Source organism: Nuphar pumila, chromosome 13, assembly GCF_984573655.1.
Source record: "Nuphar pumila chromosome 13, dmNupPumi1.hap1.1, whole genome shotgun sequence".
Classification (NCBI taxonomy): domain Eukaryota; kingdom Viridiplantae; phylum Streptophyta; class Magnoliopsida; order Nymphaeales; family Nymphaeaceae; genus Nuphar; species Nuphar pumila.
Window position 1 is genome coordinate 78,720,761 of NC_143261.1, and position 22,276 is coordinate 78,743,036.

Consider the following 22,276-nt stretch of genomic DNA (forward strand, 5'->3'; position numbering starts at 1 on the left):
AGCCATCACGGATCCAACTCAAAGGGGCTTTCGGATTTCGGGTCCGGGTCCGGGCTGCACCCTGTGAAACAAGAAAAAAAAAGCCCGATAAGAGGGCTTCCCGATAAAATCCTGCTAGGGTTCTTTCAGAACCCTAGCGGGAGTCCACGACGCTGCTGGGGTGAGGGAGAGTTGCGCAGCCGCCAGGGAGGGTTCCTCCTTTTTCGGGCCACCCTTCTACAAACGGGGTCCCGAATCCCTCATCCTCCCTCACTCTCCTCTGCCTCTCTATCCTTCGGATCGCCCTCCGAGCTGCGGCCTGCTGCTCGAATCCCTCATCGGAGACGCCGACCTCTTCTCCAGTGGTGGTGCTGTCAAGGCCGACCGACTTTCCCTCGTGGGTGCCGCAACCTCTTCGCCGGAAAATGGTAGGATTTTGTACCTTCGTTTTCGGGTGATTGAGTGTGCACGTATGGGTGTGGGAGTCCAAGAACCCCAAATCAGATGAAAGTCCTTTTTCTCTCTATTCTTCAGATTGAGATACCGATGATGGGTGTCAGTAAACCCTAAACCGAAAACCCCAAACCCATGATTTGGGGGTTTCGGATTTTTAATACACCCTAAATTGAAAACCCCAAACCCATGATTTGGGGGTTTCGGATTCTTAATACAGTGTTGTCAAACCCTAAACCGAAAACCCCAAGTTCATGATTTGGGGAATTCAGATCTTTGATATGGAGAGGGGGGGGGGGGGGGGTGTCGGTAAGTTCTTCTTTTCGTGTTGTAGGTCTTACTGCCATTTTTACTTGTCTTGTGTATTAAGTGTGTTCGAGCAGTCGATGTGGGTTTGCCGAAAATCCCATACCTTCGATTTGGGGATTTCAGACTTCGGTTAGTAGGGTTAACTGGTGAAATAGTTGGCGTTAATGATGTTTGAAAAAAAAAGGGGGGGGGGGGCTCTTAGACGAGCTAATCCTACCTAGCAGAGCCTCTAGGGCTTCAATTACAACCAATTTGAATGATGATTAGTCTTAATGATATTAGTGCTAACATCACTTGTAATATGGTGGTTAACTCTCATGTAATTTCCTTTAGAATTATAGCAGTGTTTAAGGATGTCCTTGACCAGTCGTTCTGTTCTGTTAACCCTGGTGGTCATACACTGAAGTCAAGAATCTTATTACTGCTTTCAAAATGTTTTGCTATTATTTGAGGTGCACTAGAAACCTTTGTATTCTATTTATTAATCTGGTTAGCAATTGATATTGTATGCAATTTGATGGTAGAAAGTAGAACATTGATAACAATAGTTACTTGCTCTGGAATGCATCAAAAAAAAATTTTGTCCAATCTTCAATTGTATCCATATTGTATTGTTGCAGTACACACTCTGTTGGTATGCATTTTGCTGCACACATTACTGTGCACCCACAGAAATATGTATATGTTTTCTGTTGTGACATTAGTAACAGAATGGACTCCCTCTTTGATATGTTCTGCTGCACATACATAGATAATTAAATATGTGCTTTCCCATTGCTGTCATGACTATACATGTGCCCATACCCTGCGCATGGGAAACGAACCCTTTCTCAGGAAGCTGACCCATAGTGCATTATGTCATACCTGAAAGACCAGAGAGTCAACATTGGCATAACATGAGTCAGTCCTTGGTTGCCCGTGTTTGGGCATTATGCTTATAGCTGAAACCGGGTGATATTATACATCAGTGAAAAACTGTGTTTAGATCTTTACTGCCATTAAGAATTTTGATTCACTATGAAAATTGCATATGAGCATTCTACTCGTAGTTACAAATATGTGATGCTACCCATTTGTGAAACACTATGTTTTAATTGTAACTTGATATAGAAATGGGCGTAGGTGCAATTTGGTTATATTTGAAATTTTGTCTTGTAAACAGTTGACATTCAAATCTGGAAATGTCTGAGTTTTGACTGCTTGCTGTAGAAGAGCTATGAGACATATTAATGAAATGTCAATTATTTGCATGCAGTCAAGTTATGTGAATTGCTTTTCTTTGTCCACTGTGAATTCAAAATGAATGATAGGGAGTTTGGTAATCTGGCCTAATTGGGCAATATGAATTGGGTACCTGATGCAGGTACTTTAGTTAATGAGCTTGCACTCAATGTCAATAACACTGGTTAGAAAATTTAAGGTTAATTTTGTGTGCTTGATTGGTTTAAAGCACCGGAGCACTCTGAGTGGGTTTGTGCAATCAATATGAAAAAAAATGGATGTACGTGTACATTGGCAAAAAGACTAAGGTTGGGAACTTACTACTATGGTAGTAGGAGGTAGATGGGGAAACGCCCCATACTTCGGGAAAATAATTAAATGAAAGAATTAACTCACTCAGATTCGGGCTTACCTTAGAGAGGGTAGGTGGTACAAAACTCCGGGACATGTTTTCCTGTTTCGAGCTAAAATGTCTTGGTCCCCAGTCATCGGAGTTGGGGGGACCCGGACTACTAATATGTCCTAGGTGGTAGCTCTTTGTTCTTCTACAGAAGTTAGGGATGCATCCTGTTTTGGTTTTAGCCTTTGGGAGGTTCTCTCGGTCACTGGCCGCTCTCTTGGGATTTCAGTCTCAGTTAGAATGTTCGGGTTAATAAAACACCCTTAAATAATATACCCCCGAACGTTCTCTTCTGTGATGGTCACCTTGGCCAACGAGTACCCGCGGGATAAATAAAGATAAACATTAATTAACACAATTTGGGTATCACACTGAGTAGTATGATTGAAACTTGTAGTTACAGTTCAATATCTCTTCCTGAATGTAATTCTTTAGAAATTGTAATATGTGAGATGTTTGAATCTTGTTGATGTGTAGCTAAATGTTATCCCTGGAAATGTTGTAGTTGTTGGTTAAATGAAATACATGTTACTATTGTTGTATAGTTTCTTTATTTGATCTTGTATATGCTGAAAAATCACCCACGACACCACATCACATGCTTGACACATGATATATCTGAAAGAAAAGTTACAGGAATTCCTACTTAGACGTGGTAGTCTAATTCCTATAATTTTTATCATTTTTAGGAGAAGAGTAGAGTTTATGAGCGACTGCGGGATTGGGCATCGATCGAGACTTGATTTACTTGTTCCTGGGCGGTCCTACTTACTTTCAGATGTGATTCTGTTTGAGACTTATAATGTAGAAACTCTGATGATTGATTCTATTATTACTGAAATAAAAATAAATGGTGTGGTTTGCTTTTACCTTCCTGTATCGTTCCGAAATGCTTAACCTTAGAATTTTTATTTTCCGTTGTTATATATATATATAAAAGTTCTCAAAATTTGGGTAAAAATTTCGGGGCGTTACAGAATCGTTTGATTGTAAAGATTGTATTCTCGGCAAAATGAAAAGATTAACATTTCAGAACAGAACCTTTTTCTCTTCAAGACCACTTGAATTAATACACTCGGATGTTTGTGGTGTTGCACCAGTAAGTTCTAAAGGAGTATTTGTTTATTATGTTATTTTTGTCGATGATTTCTCTCGACATACGTGGATTTACTTTCTCAAACATAAGTCTAAAGTATTTTCATACTTTCAAACTTTTCATAATATGGTTAAAAACAAGTTTCAAAATGATATTACTATTTTTCGCACAGATTCAGGGGGAGAGTTTTTATCCACAGATTTTCAAAATTATCTTAAATTGCATAGCATCACACGTCAAAGATCTTGTCCTTATACTGTAATGAAGTATGCGGAAGAATCCAAGAATGCCAAAGCATTCACTATGTCCAACACGGACAAATGAAACAAGCATATGAGAGGAAATCCACCAAGGGATATACGAAGGGCCTTATAATAAGGCTACACACATAAAAAGAATCTCTTTTATTGGAGAGGAGCTCTCTAAAGCAATACCAAATACAAGGGGGGTTCCCCCAATTTATAAGAAAAGGAAGACCAAAGGGAGCTCCCAATAGAGTCGTTGGGAGCCCCCAATGGTCACAATTGTGACCGTTGGGGGCCCCAACGACTCCATTGTGGGGCCCCTTTTGGTATTCCAAAATACATTTTAGAAAATAAAAAAACAAAAAATAAAAAAACAAGAAAATAAAAGAAATAAAACAATACCCTTATTGGGTACTTGTGAAAAGACCATAATACCCCTATCGGGTATTGTGGTGAATACATCTATATTTATATATATATAGATGTATTATTACATATGTCTTAACACCCTCCCTCAAACTTTACGGGGAGATGACCGAAAGTTTGCCAAGAAGGAACAAGAAGCGAGGAGCATGCAGAGCTTTGGTAAAGAAATCTGCAAGTTGATATTCTGAAGTGACATATGGCAGTATAACTGTCCCACGAAGATATTCATCACGTACATAGTGACAGTCCATTTCAATATGTTTAGTCCTCTCATGAAAGGTGTGGTTGCTGGCAATATAGATGGCACTTTTGTTGTCGCAACAAAGCTTCGAAGCACCGGTAATTTCGATTCTCATATCTTGAAGAAGACTTCGAAGCCACACAAGCTCCATTGTACTAGTTGTCATAGCCCTGTATTCTGTTTCAGTAGAAGACAATGAGACTTTCTGTTGTTTCTTGCACCTCCAAGCAATTAGCGAATCTCCTAAGAAAATACAAAACCAGTAGTTGAGACTCGATCATTTGGGTTTCCTCTCCAGTCACCATCAGTATAAGCCAGTAAATCTAAGGAAGAGAGTGAAAATAGGAATAGCCCTTTAGTCAAAGTATTTTTGATGTATCGAATGATCCGAAGCACAGCACTCATATGCACAGATGTAGGGGCATGCTGAAATTGGCTTGCAGAGTGCACAGCATGAGCAATATCAGGCCTGGTGATCATCAGATAGGTGAGAGAGCCAATGAATTGCCTGTAGGGCGTAGGATCATCCAGCAGAACTCCATCCTCCAGTCGTAGTTTAGCATTGATAATCTCGGGAGTCTCCACCTTTTTGTCATCTGAAATTCCAGATTTAGAACATATGTCTGCAGCAAGCTTCATTTGTGACAATATATACCCTCGAGGAGAGTATGCTACTTCTATACCAAGAAAGTACTTGAGAAAACTCAGATCAGACATATCAAAATTATGTTTTAACATATTTTTAACATTAAGAATACCACTTTCATCATTGCCAGTGATGATCATATCATCAACATAAAGCAGAAGGATGATGATACTATTACCTGCACGTTTAACAAAAAGAGCAGTGTCAGTATAACATGAACGAAATCCCAATTGTAACATGATAGCACTAAATCTATCATACCAAGCCTTAGGGGCTTGTTTAAGGCCATATAAAGCTTTTAATAATCGAAGAGTTTGACCTTGGTTAACACTAATTCCCGGCGGAGGGTCCATATATACTTCTTCATTCAACTGACCATTAAGAAAGGCATTTTTAACATCTAATTGAAATATAGGTCATTTCTTAGATGATGCTACAGCAATTAGAGTTCTAACGCTTGTCATGCGAGCCACGGGGGCAAAAGTCTTCTCATAAACGATGTCATATTCTTGTGAATATCCCTTAGCAACTAATCTAGCTTTATAACGTTCTAGGGAACCATCACTTTTTGTTTTGACTTTGTAGACCCACCGACATCCTATAGCTTTTTTATTTGGAGGAAGTTGAACTATTTCCCAAGTTTTAGCCTTATTTAAAGCATCTAGTTTAACTTTCATTGCTTCAACCCAATGAGGAATATTTTTTGCTTGATTATAATGGGAAGGTTCATAGTAAGAATGCAAAGCTATTAGACAAGCTCTATAGTTAGGTGAGAGAGTTTCATATGAGACAAACCTATTAGGTGGAATTGATTCTCTAGAAGATCGCCTAAGGGAGGTTTCTTCTAGGGGTTCATTAAGCCGCAAGAATTTTTCTAAAGCACTAATAGGTTGTGCTTCCTCACGCCGAGTGTATACTTGGAGATTGTCACCATTAGTTGGTGATACATCATTATCATGAGAATCATGAGTATTTTCTAAAAATTCTGGATGACTCAAAGAGTCATCATTTGAATCTTCTAAAAGATCATTGATAAACATATAATCAATTTCATTTGGTTTTTCCAATATTTCAAATCCATTTTCATCTTCTAAAAAGGTTACATCTTTGGAGACAAATAACTTATTGTTTTTATAGTCAAAGCATCTATAGCCCTTTTGATTTTCACCATATCCTAAAAATACGCATTCTATTGCTTTAGGGGACAATTTATCTCTTTTATGTAAAAGAACAAAGCATTTACATCCAAAAATACGAAGACGATTGTAGTCGGGTGTCATATTGAAAAGTTTTTCATAAGGAGAGATATTGTTCAATTTTGAAGATGGCATTCTATTGATTAAATAGGTGGATGTTAACACGGGTTCGGCCCAAAAACTTTTAGGAATATTTTTAGAAATGAGTAAAGATCTAGTGGTTTCTAAAATATGTCTATGTTTTCTTTCCGCTAGGTCGTTTTGTTGAGGAGTTCTTGGACAAGATTTTTGATAACAAATGCCATGTTGTTTTAAATATGATTGAAACTCATTTGATAAGTATTCTCCACCCGAATCGGATCTAAGAATGGATACTTGACTTTGAAATTGATTTTGAACTTTTGCATGAAATTCTTTGAAGTTAAAAACTTCTGATTTAAGGTTAAGAAAATAAATCCATATATATCTAGTATAATCATCAATAAAGGTAACATAATATGAATAACCACCTTTGGATAGAACCGAAGATGGTCCCCATACATCGGAATGCACCAATTCAAAAGGTCTTGTTGTCACAAAGGTTCTAATAGGGAAAAGAATAGACTTCATTTTTCCAAAAATGCAATCTTTGCAATTGATATCTTTTTCTTTACAAAACTTGTTTCCAAAAGGAAAAAGATACATTTTAGAGTAACTTGGATGTCCAAGCCTTTTATGCCAAGTTTCAATATTTTTGTCTTGGACATAATTACAAAATGAGGTATTTGGAAGCATTAAGTTATCCATAAAATAAAGATCTCCCTTCATATGGCCTTGCCCAATCCGCTTCCCGGACCGGAGATCCTGCACAAAGCACCCTTGGGATGAGAAAGATATTTCACATCCATGGTCGGCAATTTGAGAAACGGAAAAGAGGTTAAAATTAATTTATGAACTATTCTAACTTTTGGAACAAGAAAATTTTAAACATTTTTAGAATCAAGAGTTCCAATACCATTTATTTTGAGAAAAGTTCCATCGGCCGTAGAGACACAAGATATTTTTGAATTGGTGTGCACGTTGGTTAATGCATTTTCATGATGAGTCATGTGAAAAGAGCCTCCGGAATCTAAAATCCAAGAGTACGTACAGAGAGGTGATGATGAGGCAATGGCGGCAGCGGAGGTGGAAGAAGTAGCCTTTAGAATTTGTTGGAGAGCGAAGGAGATTTGACCAAGAATATCTTTGAGATCCCCGTTCTTGCCATCATCTTCTTTGGTGGATGATTCCTCAACGGAAGCCACCTTTGGCTTGAATGCCCCATTTAGCTTTGGGCAAACGGGTTTAATATGTCCCGGCTCATAACAATGATGACATATAATCATTTTTCTTCCACCACTCCCTTGCTTACCAAAATGAGGTAGTTTGTATGTTTTAACATGATTGTCGGGTTTAGATACGGCAAGAACTTCATCTATACTTTTACCCATGCTATGCCTAGTCTCTTCTTGAGTAATCTCGGCAATAGCCTCTTCTAAAGGAGGAAACGTAGATCTATGGAGAAGTGAGGATCTAACTTGTTCAAATTCGGGACGAAGCCCAAATAAAAATTGAAACAATCTATCTTATTCCATTTGTTTTTTGTCTTAGTTCCACATCCTCCATAGCCACCCATTTAGGCTCTAAAAGAGCCAATTCATCCCACAAAGGATTTAGAGCACTATAATAGTCTTGTATGCTCATGTCGCCTTGTTTTGTGGTTCTCACTTTTTCTTGCAAAAAATAAGCTCTTGCAAGATCCTTTTGGGTAAACATACCCTTGATAAAAACCAAACTTCATAAGCTCTCACAGAAATTTATAATATATTTTTATTAAAAAAATGCATCACTTATATGTTTAGAACCCTCACATAAATGCATTTAAAGGTCATTGAGCTACAGTTCGAATTTCGTTCGAATTAGATTAAAAATGAGAAAATTATCGCACTTACAGTGTAGCGGGTCGGACCTCGGGTCAAAACGGATCCAAAACGGCCATTTGGGCCTTTGATCTGAGCAAAAACTCCATAATCCAACCCACTCCATCCCCAAATTTGAATTTCAATAATATTTGCAGCAAAATCCCCGGCAACGGCGCTGAAAACTTGGTGGTAACTTTTAGCAATGGTATTTTTAAAACATTATTTTGTCATTGAAAGTGTTTGAAAAATCACCAATCAAGTAACAAAACCGACTTTTCATGAATGTGGCAAGTACGGGTCGATCCATAGGGAACGAGATACACTCAAATTAAATCTAAACTTTGTATTTTATTGATATTGAACTTGTTCAATTATAGAAACTATTAAAATGAAATCAAAATTGAACAAGTACAGAAAAGAGACACGCAATGACTTAAGCCTGCAAACACAAGGGTAATTTACCCTACCCTTGATGATGCGTAAATTACTCATAATTATAATAGTTTTTATTGCAAAAATGTATCACTTATAGGTTTAAAACCCCCACGTAGATGCATTTAGAAGTCATTGAACTACAATTTGAATTTTGTTCGAATCAGACTTAAAACGAGAAAGTTATCGCATTTACAGTGTAGCGGGTCGGACCTCGGGTCAAAACGGATCCAAAACGACTATTTGGGCCTTGGATCACAAGGGTAGGGTATATTGCATGGGACTAGCAAATATTCTAGCATGGTGGTATTTGATGATGCATAAATTACTCATAATTAGAATATATTTTTATTACAAAAACACATCACTTATGGGTTTAGAACCCTCACATAGATGCATTTAGAGGTCATTGAGCTACGATTCGATTTGATTGTTTTTCTGGTTTGATTTGCATAGATGCTTATTTTGTTTAAATGTTGATTCTTGTTCTTCCCTGTTTGCTTGTTCTTTCCTGTTTTGTTTAGTGTTGATTTTTGTTTAGTGTTCTATTTTAGTTTGATTCCTGTGTTTGGTTCGATTTCTTTCTTGTTCTTATTTTGATTTCGATGTTTGTTTTGTTTTTAATTATGTTTGTTTTTTATTTCTACAAATTTTGTTTTTATTTTGATTCATGTTTTTTTTTCTTGTTTTTTTTTTCATTTCAAATTTCTGTTTCCTGTCGTTGATTCAAGCCTTTCTTTCTTGTTTGTGCATTCATATAACATTTGATAGTTTCTTTATGATAGTTGATTGAAATCATACGTTTCTTTCTGATTCCTGTAGTTGGATTCTAACTTTCTAGTTAACATCTGTTTCTAATTCGCATTTCCATCGCAAGTTGCTTCGTTCTTTTAGCATTTCTATTACAGTTGATAAGCAAATTTCATTTTCCTATTACTGAGTTCATTTTTCATTTTTGTTCCCTGTTCTTTCTTGTTTTACTGATTGCTTTATTGTTTTATGTTTGTTTTTACTGATTGCTTGAAAGTATCGTTAAGTTTTTGCTGAGTTTTTACTGATTGTTTTTACTGTCTGTTTTTATTTGTTACTGTTTTTACGGTTTTTGCTAAGTTATAGTGTTTTACTGTGTTTGCTGGTTGCTTACTGGTGTTGTGAGTGAGTTAGTGCTGTGTGTGTGAGAGTGTAGTAGCGGTGTGAGTTAGTGTTAAGTGTGTGTATTAAGTATAGTGCAGTGTGAGTGTTAAGTAGAGAGTGAATGTGAGCAGTGATGGGTGAATATGACCAGTGTTGTGTGAGTGTGCGTATGGTTCAGAGTGTTGTGTGTGTGATAATAGTGTGTTAAGCAGAGAGTAAGTGTAGTAGCTGCGTGTTTTTTTTTTACTGTGTTACTTAGTGTTTTAGTGTTATATATTGTTTTTCTTTTTTCACCGTTTGTTTAAGCATAGTGATTCATGTTTTAGTGTTTGCTTTACTGTGCTTTAGTTTTTTTACTGTTTTAGTGTTTGTTTTTATGAATGTGGCTGCGTTTTTTAGTATATGTTTTGCTGCGATTTTCAATGTGTCAATTTTATTGATTTTTTTTATTGAAACTCTTTTCTGAACTTCACTGTTGGAATTAGCTGAACTTCACTGAAAAATGTTAATTGCTCCTAACTGCTAAGTTCCACTGTTTGAAGGAAACCGAGTTTCACTGCAATGTCTATACTTTAGTTTTATTTGATGTTTGTTGTTTCATTGATTAGTCTTCACACTTGATTTTAATGTTTTGAGTATTATTTGTTAAATGATTTTTACTAAGTGTTTTCATTACTAATTTTTACTAAGTATTTTGAGTGAATAATAGTATTAGATCTTAGTGTTATATCATTAGTTAGTTTTAGTTAATCGATTAGTTAGTGTTAGTTCATGAACAATTAGTGATTAATTAAGCAATTAGTTAGTTGTTAAGATAATTAATTTGTATTGTTAAGTGCTTTGTCATTAGTTAGTAGTTAGTTAGTAGTTACACCTAATTAGCATCTTTGTAATTAGATGAATGTAGTATTTTGATACTAAATTCACTTAGTGTTTTGTAATTAGATTGCATAGTTGTTTTGTAGTTAGAAATACTTAGTTAATTTGTAGTTAGTTTTACTTAGTTGCAAATTGCTATTAGTTGTTTTTGATATTCCATTTAGCTCTTAAAATTACTTAGTGAATTGTCATTAGGTTTATATAGTTTATAGTTAGTTTGCATATATTCAGGTCTGTTGAGATATTTTTTAGGCATTGAAGTTGCTTATTCTCCTAGATGATATTTATTATCTCAGACTAAATTTGCTTTTGATATTATTTTCAGGTCTGGTATTACTGATGATAAGAAAGTTGACACTCTAGAAGTTGTTAATGTTAAAATGAAGATTGATGACGGAGAACTTCTTGCAAACCATACTCCTTAGAGACAGCTTGTCGGGGCACTTTCCTATCTATCCATTGTCAGACCAGATATAGCACATGTTGTTCACACAGCAAGTTAATTTCAACATGCTCCTACTTCTGTTCATATGGGAGTAGTCATGTGTATTATCAAATACATCAAGTCCTCTCTTTTACGAGGACTTTTCTTATCTTTCTCCTCTTCTCTTGATTTAATTGCATATACTGATGTTGATTGGGGAGGTGATCCAAATAACAAACACTCAATCACTGGCTTTTGTGTCTTTTTAGGGGAATTACTGATCTCGTGGAGGTGTAAAAAGCAGCAGAAGGTATCTTTCTCATCCACCGAAGCTGAATACAGAGCCATGGCAACCACGACCATAAAAGTAGTTTGGCTCCGACGACTGCTTGCTAACATAGGAGCCGAAGCAACAAAGGCTTCACAAATGTGTTGTGACAACAAAAATGCGATCTACATTGTCAGTAACAGAACATTCCACGAACGCACCAAACACATTGAAATGGATTGTCACTACGTCAGAGAGGAATATCTACACGGAATAATTGATCTGCCATATGTCACTTCAGAATATCAGTTAGCAGACTTCTTTACAAAGCCTCTCGCTGCTCCCCGATTTCACTTTCTCTTAGACAAACTTTCGCTCAATGTACCGTAAGTTTGAGGGGGAGTGTTAAAATGTAAAACTATATATATATATATAAATATATTTTTCATTTCTTTCTTTTCTGTATTTTTTTTCCTTTATTTTTTTTTTTTGTCTTTATGTCATCTAGTTCAGTTTGAACTAGAATGACTGTTGCTAGTCAAGCCTTGTCCAGACTTGACTAGCAATAGAGCGGTTGGACTGACACAGTCCAACAGCTCTTAATAGAGTTGTTGGACTGACACAGCCCAACAACTCTAAATAGAGTTGTTGGACTGTGTCCAACAGCTCTATTGAGTCCTCTTTCAGCTGTGTATATAAAGGGGTGCAGCCCCTCTTGTATTTTAATTACAATGCTTCTTAAGCAATTGGTTTTTCATATCAATAAAGAATACATTTTTATTTTATTTTGTTTCCAGTTATACCCTTTTTAAGCGTTATGCTTTAGTGTCATTTTTGACACTTGCCCTTATGAATCTAAGCTCGTGTTTTGAAGATCCCCATTTCATTTCATCTTGCATAACTCACAACTGGAACACTTCTTAACATCGGACTCAGAAAGTAGACTAGACTCTGGAATAAGATTATTCGACACAAGCTTTTCAATGAAAGTACGACTACAATGACCAAGACGACCATGCCATATATATGGCTTATTGCATTGACTTATACTCAAAACATTCGAAGAACTCGACTCTAGAAGTTGTGACGGCGACTTTGAGACAAAAGATGGCTTCAAGATAGCAGTAGAAGGATCCTCGTTGAAGACGTACATATTCCTTCATCGCTCCCCTCTAACAAACGTCTCGTTCGTTTGAAGATCCTTGACATGCACAGAAGAGGGAGTAAATTCGACTGCAAAATTTGTATCATCGACAAGTTTAGATACAAAAATAATATTCTTTTTGATATTAGGAGCAAGAAGAACATGAAACAAATTAAGGTTAGAAGATGACAATGGAATTTGTGCATTTCCAGTGTGAGTAATAGGGTGATATGTTCCATCGCAAGTAACAATACTGCATTTTCTAAAATAAGGAGATAAGTTAGTGAGCTTACCCAAATTACCTGTCATGTGGGTGGCTGCTCCAGAGTCTATATACCACTCTCCCTGATCGTTTTAATTAATATTCATCTGTGAAAAGGCTGCAAGTAAGAGTTGTTATACATCTCCAGAAAGCTTCGATCCCTCAGTTTCCCTTTTTCCCTCTGCTATGTTATTTCTGCCTTTGTTTTGAGGGTTGAACAAACAATTTGCTTTGATATGTCCATTTTTGTTGTAGAGAAAGCATATAGGAATATTTCGATTTCCCACTGTAGAGTTTCCTGACATATTTGTAGTAGGAAGAAGCCCACGACCTCGTTGTCCATGACGACCATGACCTCTTCCACCTCGAAAATTATTCCCACCACGAGCATCACCTTGATATATATTTGTAACCAAAACATTTTGTGTATTGGATTGTTCTTTCCTGGTAGTCAATCTGTTCAGACTCATCTCATATTGTAAAAGCTTAGCTCGAAAGTCTTTAAAACATGGTAATTTTGGTCGGCACAACAACGATGTGGTAAGAGCAGGGTATTCTTCCCCGAGGCCATTCAAAGTTTGTTGTATTATCTCCTTGTCTGATACTATACTTCCAACAATAGCAAGTTGATCCGTTATTGCCTTCATTTTGTTCAAGTACTCCGTAATGGACATGGTGCCCTTTTGGAGAGTTTGGAACTCCCGCTTCAAGAACAAGACTCTAGCCTTTGATATTTGGGAATATGTTTGAACAAGCTGATTCCATAACTCTGCGGCATTGCAATGATCAGGAATCGATATCAAGACCTCTTGTGACAAGGTCGAAGTAATGTAGGCCACTAAGGCCTGATCCCGCTTCATCCAAGCTGTGAACTCCGGATTTCGTGTTAACTGAATCGATGCATTCCCTTTGTCATCCTTTGTTTCCTGTGAAATAAATTGTGGTGGGGTAGGATTGGTCCATCCAGATGCCCAGACAGAGCCTGACTCCTTATAAAAGGAACGATTTGTCTTTTCCAAGTCAGAAAATTAGAATGGTTTAATTTTTCAAACACAAGCTGACTGAGAAAATTTGAAGAAAGACCAGTATGGGAAGAAGAAAAAACCATATTAAGAACGGAAACGAAAGCAAAGATGAATGAGAAACTTGCCCCGCAGTTCACCCAAATTAGTAGTTGTATATGCCTTTTTTTTATAACAGACGATTCCCAACAAATTAGTCTGATGCGTGATATCAGACGTTCCCAAACAGCGTAAGTTGTTCTTTCATGGTTGTTCCCAAACAGTGTGAGCTGCTCCAATCGAGTATACAAGTGGTGGCTGTAGGATTTATAATGAAAGTTGTCTGAAACAAAAGCTCTTGTGCCAGATATGATCCAAAAGAAGAACAGAAGAAATCTTACCAGATCTGATGTAGTTCAGATCTGATCCAAAAGAAGGACAAATCACGTGTTTTCACCCTCCCTTGGGATTTCAGTCTAAGTTAGAACATTCGGGTTAATAAACACCCTTGAATAATATACCCCTGAACGTTCTCTTCTGTGATGGTTGCCTTGGCCCGTGTGTACCCGCGGGATAAGATAAGATAAATACTAATTAGAACAGTTTAGGTATCACACTTAGTAGAATTTGTTAGGGAGATAGTTTCATAGTCTTTCAGAAGGGAATCATATACTTTCAGCATGCTTTATGTTTTGAGCTTGTGATATAATTAAATCCTGAAATGTGTAGATGTTAGAACTGATATATCTATTATTGTTGTTAATTCATCTGCTTTGCTTGTTTTTGCCTATACTAAAGAATTACACTTGACACTCACATCATATACTAGATTCATAATATACCTGCAATAAAAGTTACGGTTTTTCTACTTAGACTGTGTAATCTAATTCCTATATATTTACTGTTTTTCAGGACATGAGTAGTCATCACAAGCGGCTACAGGAGGGGCGTCGACTATCGACTTGATCTACTGGTTCCTGGGATATTTTGTTGTCAATCTTCTTTATTTGACTTGTAAATGGAAACATTCATATGAAAACTCTGATGTTCATAAATGAAATAAATAAAGTGTTGTTGTTTGGTCTTTACTTTCCTGTACCGTTCTGAATGCTTAACCTCGAAATGTACAATGGTTTCGCTGTATAAAAAAAATCCTCAAATTTTTGGGTTAACCTTTCGGGGCGTTACAATGGGAGCATACAAAAAGAATGAGTTTTTTGGGGTTTCTTTATTAGTTCTACCAACAAATGTGATGTATATGCTTGTTTTCATGGGTATTGGCTCTTGGGTCTGTTGGGGAGAAACCAAGAGTAGCAAAAATAAGCGAAAGCACTTCTCTATGTGAATCTAATAGGAAATTCAACAAACACTTGGTATGCACAATCACATAAATCCCATCTACAAAAAAATAGTGTGCAACCACCTCCACCAACGCAAACGTATAATGCAAACAATGCAATATGAATATCAAGGCACAAAGAAATCAAAGCAAAGGGAAGAATACACTGATTTACGTGGAAAACCCTATCCAAAAGAAGAGGAAAAAACTACAAGGCCACCACAACAAATCCAATATATGAAATCGGGTTACAATGCTTTCTTCTCAAGGTCACAAGCTTGAAGATACACTCTATTGCTCAAGGTTGTAAGTATTATATCGTTACCCATATCGGTTTGGCCCAAAATAAGATACATATCGTATCATAAATAATTATAATTTTTTAATAAAAAAATCTCAAAATTTCCAAAAAATCAAGAAAATTAGCAAAAGTTCTAAAAAAATCATCACACATGAAACAATGATGAATTGCACAAAATAAAGTCATGTAAACAAAAAAAATAGCAACAATAGACTTATAAGAAGAAGAAATGAACAATTTAATAAACAAACCATGCAACAGATAACTGACAATGTAAATAAAAGGCAACTACGTAATTTAAACACAATTAAAGCCTTAACATTATTAAATTCACAATCAAGCCATATTAAGATGTCATAAGTCATAACTAAACTACTAGGAGTTCATGATAACTAAAAACATCACATTTAACTAATGTCTTATATGTCAATCTTCATCTCTAAACTATAAAGATCCTAAAATTAAACTATCTAAGTCCTATAGGACAAAAAGTCTTCATTGTTGCATCCAACTGCTAATAGAGCATCTAGCTCTACCTCCTCTGGATGACTCCTCCTCCTCCTTTTCCACCTCTTCTTTTTGTGTATGCGGCAGCACTACTACTAGCACCAGCAAAGGAAATGCACTCTTACTTGAGAAATTCACAAAATCTCTCTCCCTTGAGCATGGATCGGCCACAAATCGTTCTCACGACTCCTAGGGTATGTGGGTTGTCCTCTAATGGCATCTACAGAGATGAAGGAGTCGGCCCTCAAGAGGTCTTTAAAACCCAAAATGAAAAATAACACTTTCGGACATTTTAAATTGCGTCAAAGGTGTGTCGTATGGTACAAGGGTGTATCATACTATACACCCGATACGGATATGAAATACACTCGTATCACGATATGAGTGTGTATCATATTGTTTTCTCCAAAGTTACGATATGTATCGTTCTGTATCGTACGCTATGTCACATGGGTGCGGGTGCGGCGCAATTTCAAAAATTTTGGACATGGGGGCTCGGCTATATATATATATATATATATATATATATATATATATATATATATATATATATATATATATATATATATATATATATATATATATATATATATATATATATATATATATCAATAATAAGTCGGCTATAGCCCATTAGGGGACACGGCTAAGATCATGTGTCTTGATGTTGATAACATTCCAAGTGAGTACCAAATATCTTGCTCTATACATTAACAGTTGCACAGACAGTGCAATGCAGTGACTATGCAGTTGCAGTTGCACAGTCTGTCACTGTGCAACTGCATTGCATAGTCTGTGACTGTGGAACTGCATTGCATAGTCTGGTTATATATTTTTTTTAAATATATATATATATATAATATTTTTTTTGCCCTAAAAATGAGCATTTTTGGACTCAGTCAACGTTGACCAAGTCCAAAACAAGGACGGCCTCAACTCGTTGACTGAGTCTGACTCGACGTTGACCGAGTCTGGGCCGTGTCCGAAGCCGCACCCGTGTCAGGATATGTCGACTCGGGTGCGGCGCCTCCCTAGCCGAGTCCGTGTGACATAGATCGTACGATACTTACAACATTGCTCTTGCTTACAAAAATCCCCGCTTGAACAAACACTGTCTTTTTCTTTCTCACTGCCTCTCTACTAGAATTGAGGACTCAAGACTAATAGACTTACAACTTAAAGCCTGGACAAAAATAAGCTTACATAATTCCAACCAAGTTTGACTCTTTACAAAAGACTCAAAAGGAGGTGGGCCACGCAAACGAGAATGGACCCAACCCAAAACCAACAGGATCCCCCGCTTCCTACTTATGGTTCGGTTTTTATTAGGAATCTTCATAAATTTTCGAGAATCAAAAAAAAAAATCATAAAAAACATGATTCAGATTGTTGATTTCTAACAAATCAACCATGTTGAACACATCTGCAGAGTCAGAATTGCAAAAAAGGGAAAAAATGTCTGAAGACACATTTTGCTCTCTCTCTCTCTCTCTCTCTCTCTCTCTCTCTCTCTCTCTCTCTCTCTCTCTCTCTCTCTCTTGTGCGCCTTATATTAACACTAATATATATATAAAGCAAAGCAACCTATTTTTCTTAATAAAAGCTAGGTACTAAGTGACCAACAAGTCTCACCTAGGTGCTAACTAAACCTTCTAGGGGTTTGGCACCTAGCAGCACCCACTTTTTTTATGACATACAGAGATCACATTATTATCTAAACAATAGAAATACATCATTATGCAAATGACCTCACAATCGCACGATCATGGCTTTTATAGTTAACAACACAACAAGTTTTCAAACCGTAGAGGTAGATTCAAACACAGCCAAGTAAGCTTTATACCAAGGTCACGCTGGAGAGGCCTACCACTACATATCTCCATTGAAATAAAAAACTGCCTCAAATTCAAGTAAAGATCCACATCACCAAGGGACCCAATCTCCAAAAAGAGAGGCACCAACATTGACTACCAATATCAAGACCCCGAGAAAACTTCACACAACTAAAGAACAAACAAACTGCAAATAAATACAAATCAATTTTCTGAGTAAAGAAATAAGAACTCAAACTATGCTCAATCCCATTAGTGTCACCCTTACATTAACAACAAAACAATTCTGCAACTTTCCAGGGTGCATTTACGTAATAATGGAATCATTCATCCATCACAACCCCACAAATTAAAATGAAGAAAGAAAGAAAGTATCGCACATTTCGACGTCAAAGACCAAAACTGCTGACTTCCTAAACAAAAAAAACACCATAAATCTCATGAAATTCACCACTATTTCGGTTTTCACAGCCTAAAATAGACTCTGGAAAAATATCCAAACTGTTAAACAGGAAAGAGATAACAAGAGTCCCGCCCGATTCCGTCGAGGAAAACGAGAACTCCGCCGCACAATCAAACAAACGAATTGACAACAACAGTTCTCCCTTTCCGATCGAGAAAAATCGGAAGAGAGAAGGGCGTCGGGGAGTACCTCCGGAGGTCGATGCTCTGAAGGATTCGCTTCCGATCGAGGTAGGCCCGATCGACGTCGTAGTGGTCTCTGAGAGATGTGGTGAGCCGTGGAAGCTGGACCTTCATACCTCCCGCCCTCGGAGAGAAACCCTAGAAAGTAGAAACGCTCAGTGCTAGAGAGAGAGAGAGAGGCCGGACTTTCTTTTATAGGGCGGGCGGGAAGGGAACGGCTCTTCCGCTTCGTCTCCTGCATGAGGCTGCATCCTCCCCTCTTTGTATCAACTTAGTAAGCGGGTCAGGTTTTCTTCGGATCTTTTCGTAACTGATCTGGATCCGACTCAAATGGCGGTGTTGGGTACTGGGCCGGTGGGCCCTATCCCCCCGGGGTGTCACCTGGTCGGACATGACCCTGACCCGACATGTACCAGATCCAGTAGTGTTAGGGTTTGGTAATAAAGGAACGGGTCCAATTAATACTGGGCGGGACACGTGAGGTCAGATTAAGATTTTTTTTTTTTTTATAACCCTAAAAAACCGCACCAGCCACCAAAACCTGGTTGCACTGGCTCAGCTTGCCATACCAACAGTCGTCGTGCGGACAGCGAAAAATCCAAGGTCAAGTTGGATGCCATCGTCATGTTGTCACCCTCATCGTGTTAGGGGCTGCGTCACCATTGTTACACACTACCTGAATGGTTCCAAGATCGACCCAAAACTTTGAGATTTGATGTGTGATCTGATCCATCAAGCATGCTGGTGAAGTGGTGCTGGACCCAAGTCTATATCTTCTTATCTAGGAAGTTATTTACATATGTTCACCTACCACTAATGTAAGAATTTATCCTTGACCCTGCGATCAAGTCTCTCGTAGATGTAGTAAGATCTGTTGACTATACAAAAACTCACTTAATTTACCAAATTGATATTTTTTTTCTTTATAAAATCACCAAACTACACTTCTCATAGATGGTTTGTCTGACCCCTTTTTTTGTGTTGTATATTTGGTCATAAAAATAGGTAAATAGATGACTCTATGCATCCCGGTTTCAATGCACTAAACCTCGCCGAATTTTGAGTTCGAGGTGAAGAGTTATGCCCATTTTACCAAAGTAGGTTAAAAACTAGGGCAAAACTATCATTTTACCTCTCAAGTGGGTTTGGATCTCGATAACAAAATTGTAAGAGATTCATCCGACCCTCTAAGTCTGATTTTCAATTTTGGATTGAATCTAGCCCGAATTCGTATTCTACAAGTAAAATTGTAAAACAGGTATATGTGTAATTTGTTTGCTACTTTTAACCAATTAAGCCATGAAGGCTTATTGGATAGGGGTAATTCCCTACATGCGAGAGGTTGGGGATTTAAATCCCACCTCACCCTCTCACGTATGCATATATATTTTTTATTGAATTTACTAAACCTAACACGGACCTAACTTAGTTTGTGTTTATCCCAAATTGAACCTAAAAAGGTCGAGTCTTTGATTCTTTTTTTAATTAGACAGACTGGATCGAGATCTAATTTGGTTTGGTTTGGATCTAAACTAGACTCGAGACAAAGATCTTGTCTTTGTCCTATACATGGGTTAATCAAACTGGATCCAGATATAGTTTGGTACAAACTAGACCAGTCTCATTATAAATGGGCCCAACCCTGTTTGGGTTTGGTCAACTTGATTCAGTTTGGGTTTGGTCCAAAATGGGCTCAAACCCAAACCCGATATGCTTAGATCAGTTTTAGATAGAAAACTGAGACACTTGTTGTCTCGATTTTCCATATATATATATATATATATATATATATATATATATATATATATATATATATATATATATTCTCTGACCACCAGACTGAGTCTGGGAGCAAACCCACCAATCTCAGTCTGGGTTATACCCAGACTAAGTCGTTCTATGATCGAGATAGAGGCCAAGGCCTTCGCTCGTGGCTTCTCTATCCCTCTCTCTTGGCTGAGGACTGGCAACAACCTCATGGTTGTCGGTGGTTGAGGCAGGGCACCCCCCCTTGCCTCGCTCCTCTTCTTTACGATGGTGGTGTCAGGAGGAGACATAGGAACACCCTCTGTTCCCCCCCCCCTCTCTTCCTCATTATGGGCGATAGGGATAGAGGGTCACCCTCTATCCCCGCCCCTTGCTCTTCCTCTTGGCACCATCATCGGCAACCCAGAGGTTAGTGGTGGCTGGGACAAAGAGTACCCACCCTCTATCCTGCCTTTTTTTTATTTTTTTCTTACGATAGTGTCAACGATGTCGGAGTTCGAGATAGAGGGTGTCATGCCCTCCCTTTTACTTGCTCTCTCTCTCTCTCCTTATGTAAAAGAAATGGGAAAGGGAGGGAGCTTACGTGTTGGTCACTTCCCATTGATGCTTCAACCCCCCCTTCTCTCTTTCCTTCTATCTCACACCTCTCCCTCTCTCAAAAAAATGAAGGGAATTAGTGAGGCTCATGGGTTTATATAGATCACATGAGGGTCTCTCTCACCTCCCCTCTCATAATGGGGGCCTTCCATCTCGCCCCACTTCTCCATACATGGGGTTAGGGGAGTTATTCTCCATTAATGTTGGGGCCTCTCCATATAAAGATGTAGGGAGCAGAAAAGACCCTCGTGATTTTATAATTTTACCTTCATTAAAAGAAGATTCGTCTTTAAACTTACTTTAAAAGAAGATTCATTTTGAATGTCTAACACTGACTCGATCGTATCTAATATGTGCAAGGGGTTTGATATATATTTTTGTAACATAGTTAAGTGAAACGCATTATGTACCCTTGACAATAATGCGGGTAATGCCAAACTGTAGGTAATAGGGCCTACTCGTTGCAAAATTTCAAAGGGTCTAGTATACCTTGAACTCAATTTTCCTTTTTTTTTAAATCTCATTACTCGTTTGATGGATGACATTTTCAAGAAAATGTGTTCACCCTTCTGGAACTCATACTTCGTTGCCTTCAATTTGCTTAACTTTTATGGTGACTTAGAGTTGTCATTAGTTTCTCACGAATGAATCTGACTTATTTTGTCATCTTTTGAACTAATTCTAGCCTAACAACTTTCTATCGCCTACCTCATCCTGACATAGAGATGTCCTATAACGTCTCTCGTACAAAGCTTTATAGGGATCCATACAAATACTAGTTTGAAAATTTTTATGATATGTAAACTCCATCGATAAGAGAATCTCATGCCATAAATCTTGATACTCTAGTGCATAAGCTCGCATATGTTTCAGCGTTTGGATGATTCTTTTTTACTGTCCATCTATTGAAGGACGAAAAATTATACTCATCCTCAATTGTGTTTCCATTTTTGGACTCAGTCAACGTTGACCAAGTCCAAAACAAGGACGGCCTCAACTCGTTGACTGAGTCTGACTCGACGTTGACCGAGTCTGGGCCGTGTCCGAAGCCGCACCCGTGTCAGGATATGTCGACTCGGGTGCGGCGCCTCCCTAGCCGAGTCCGTGTGACATAGATCGTACGATACTTACAACATTGCTCTTGCTTACAAAAATCCCCGCTTGAACAAACACTGTCTTTTTCTTTCTCACTGCCTCTCTACTAGAATTGAGGACTCAAGACTAATAGACTTACAACTTAAAGCCTGGACAAAAATAAGCTTACATAATTCCAACCAAGTTTGACTCTTTACAAAAGACTCAAAAGGAGGTGGGCCACGCAAACGAGAATGGACCCAACCCAAAACCAACAGGATCCCCCGCTTCCTACTTATGGTTCGGTTTTTATTAGGAATCTTCATAAATTTTCGAGAATCAAAAAAAAAAATCATAAAAAACATGATTCAGATTGTTGATTTCTAACAAATCAACCATGTTGAACACATCTGCAGAGTCAGAATTGCAAAAAAGGGAAAAAATGTCTGAAGACACATTTTGCTCTCTCTCTCTCTCTCTCTCTCTCTCTCTCTCTCTCTCTCTCTCTCTCTCTCTTG

The 22,276-nt window shown here is 37.7% G+C and overlaps 1 protein-coding gene across 3 annotated transcripts in view; it reads right to left on the reverse strand.

The window, feature by feature from the left end:
- LOC149818818 (U5 small nuclear ribonucleoprotein helicase) overlaps nt 1-18,557 on the reverse strand; it is a 264,200-nt gene extending 245,643 nt beyond the window's left edge. For all 3 annotated transcript variants that reach the window (XM_089985540.1, XM_089985539.1, XM_089985538.1), the window contains exon 1: nt 18,328-18,557. In XM_089985540.1, coding sequence (XP_089841666.1) covers nt 18,328-18,434 — 107 coding nt within the window. In that variant the 5' untranslated portion in view covers nt 18,435-18,557. The remainder of the gene's footprint in view (nt 1-18,327) is intronic.
- Between the last annotated feature and the right edge of the window lie 3,719 nt (nt 18,558-22,276).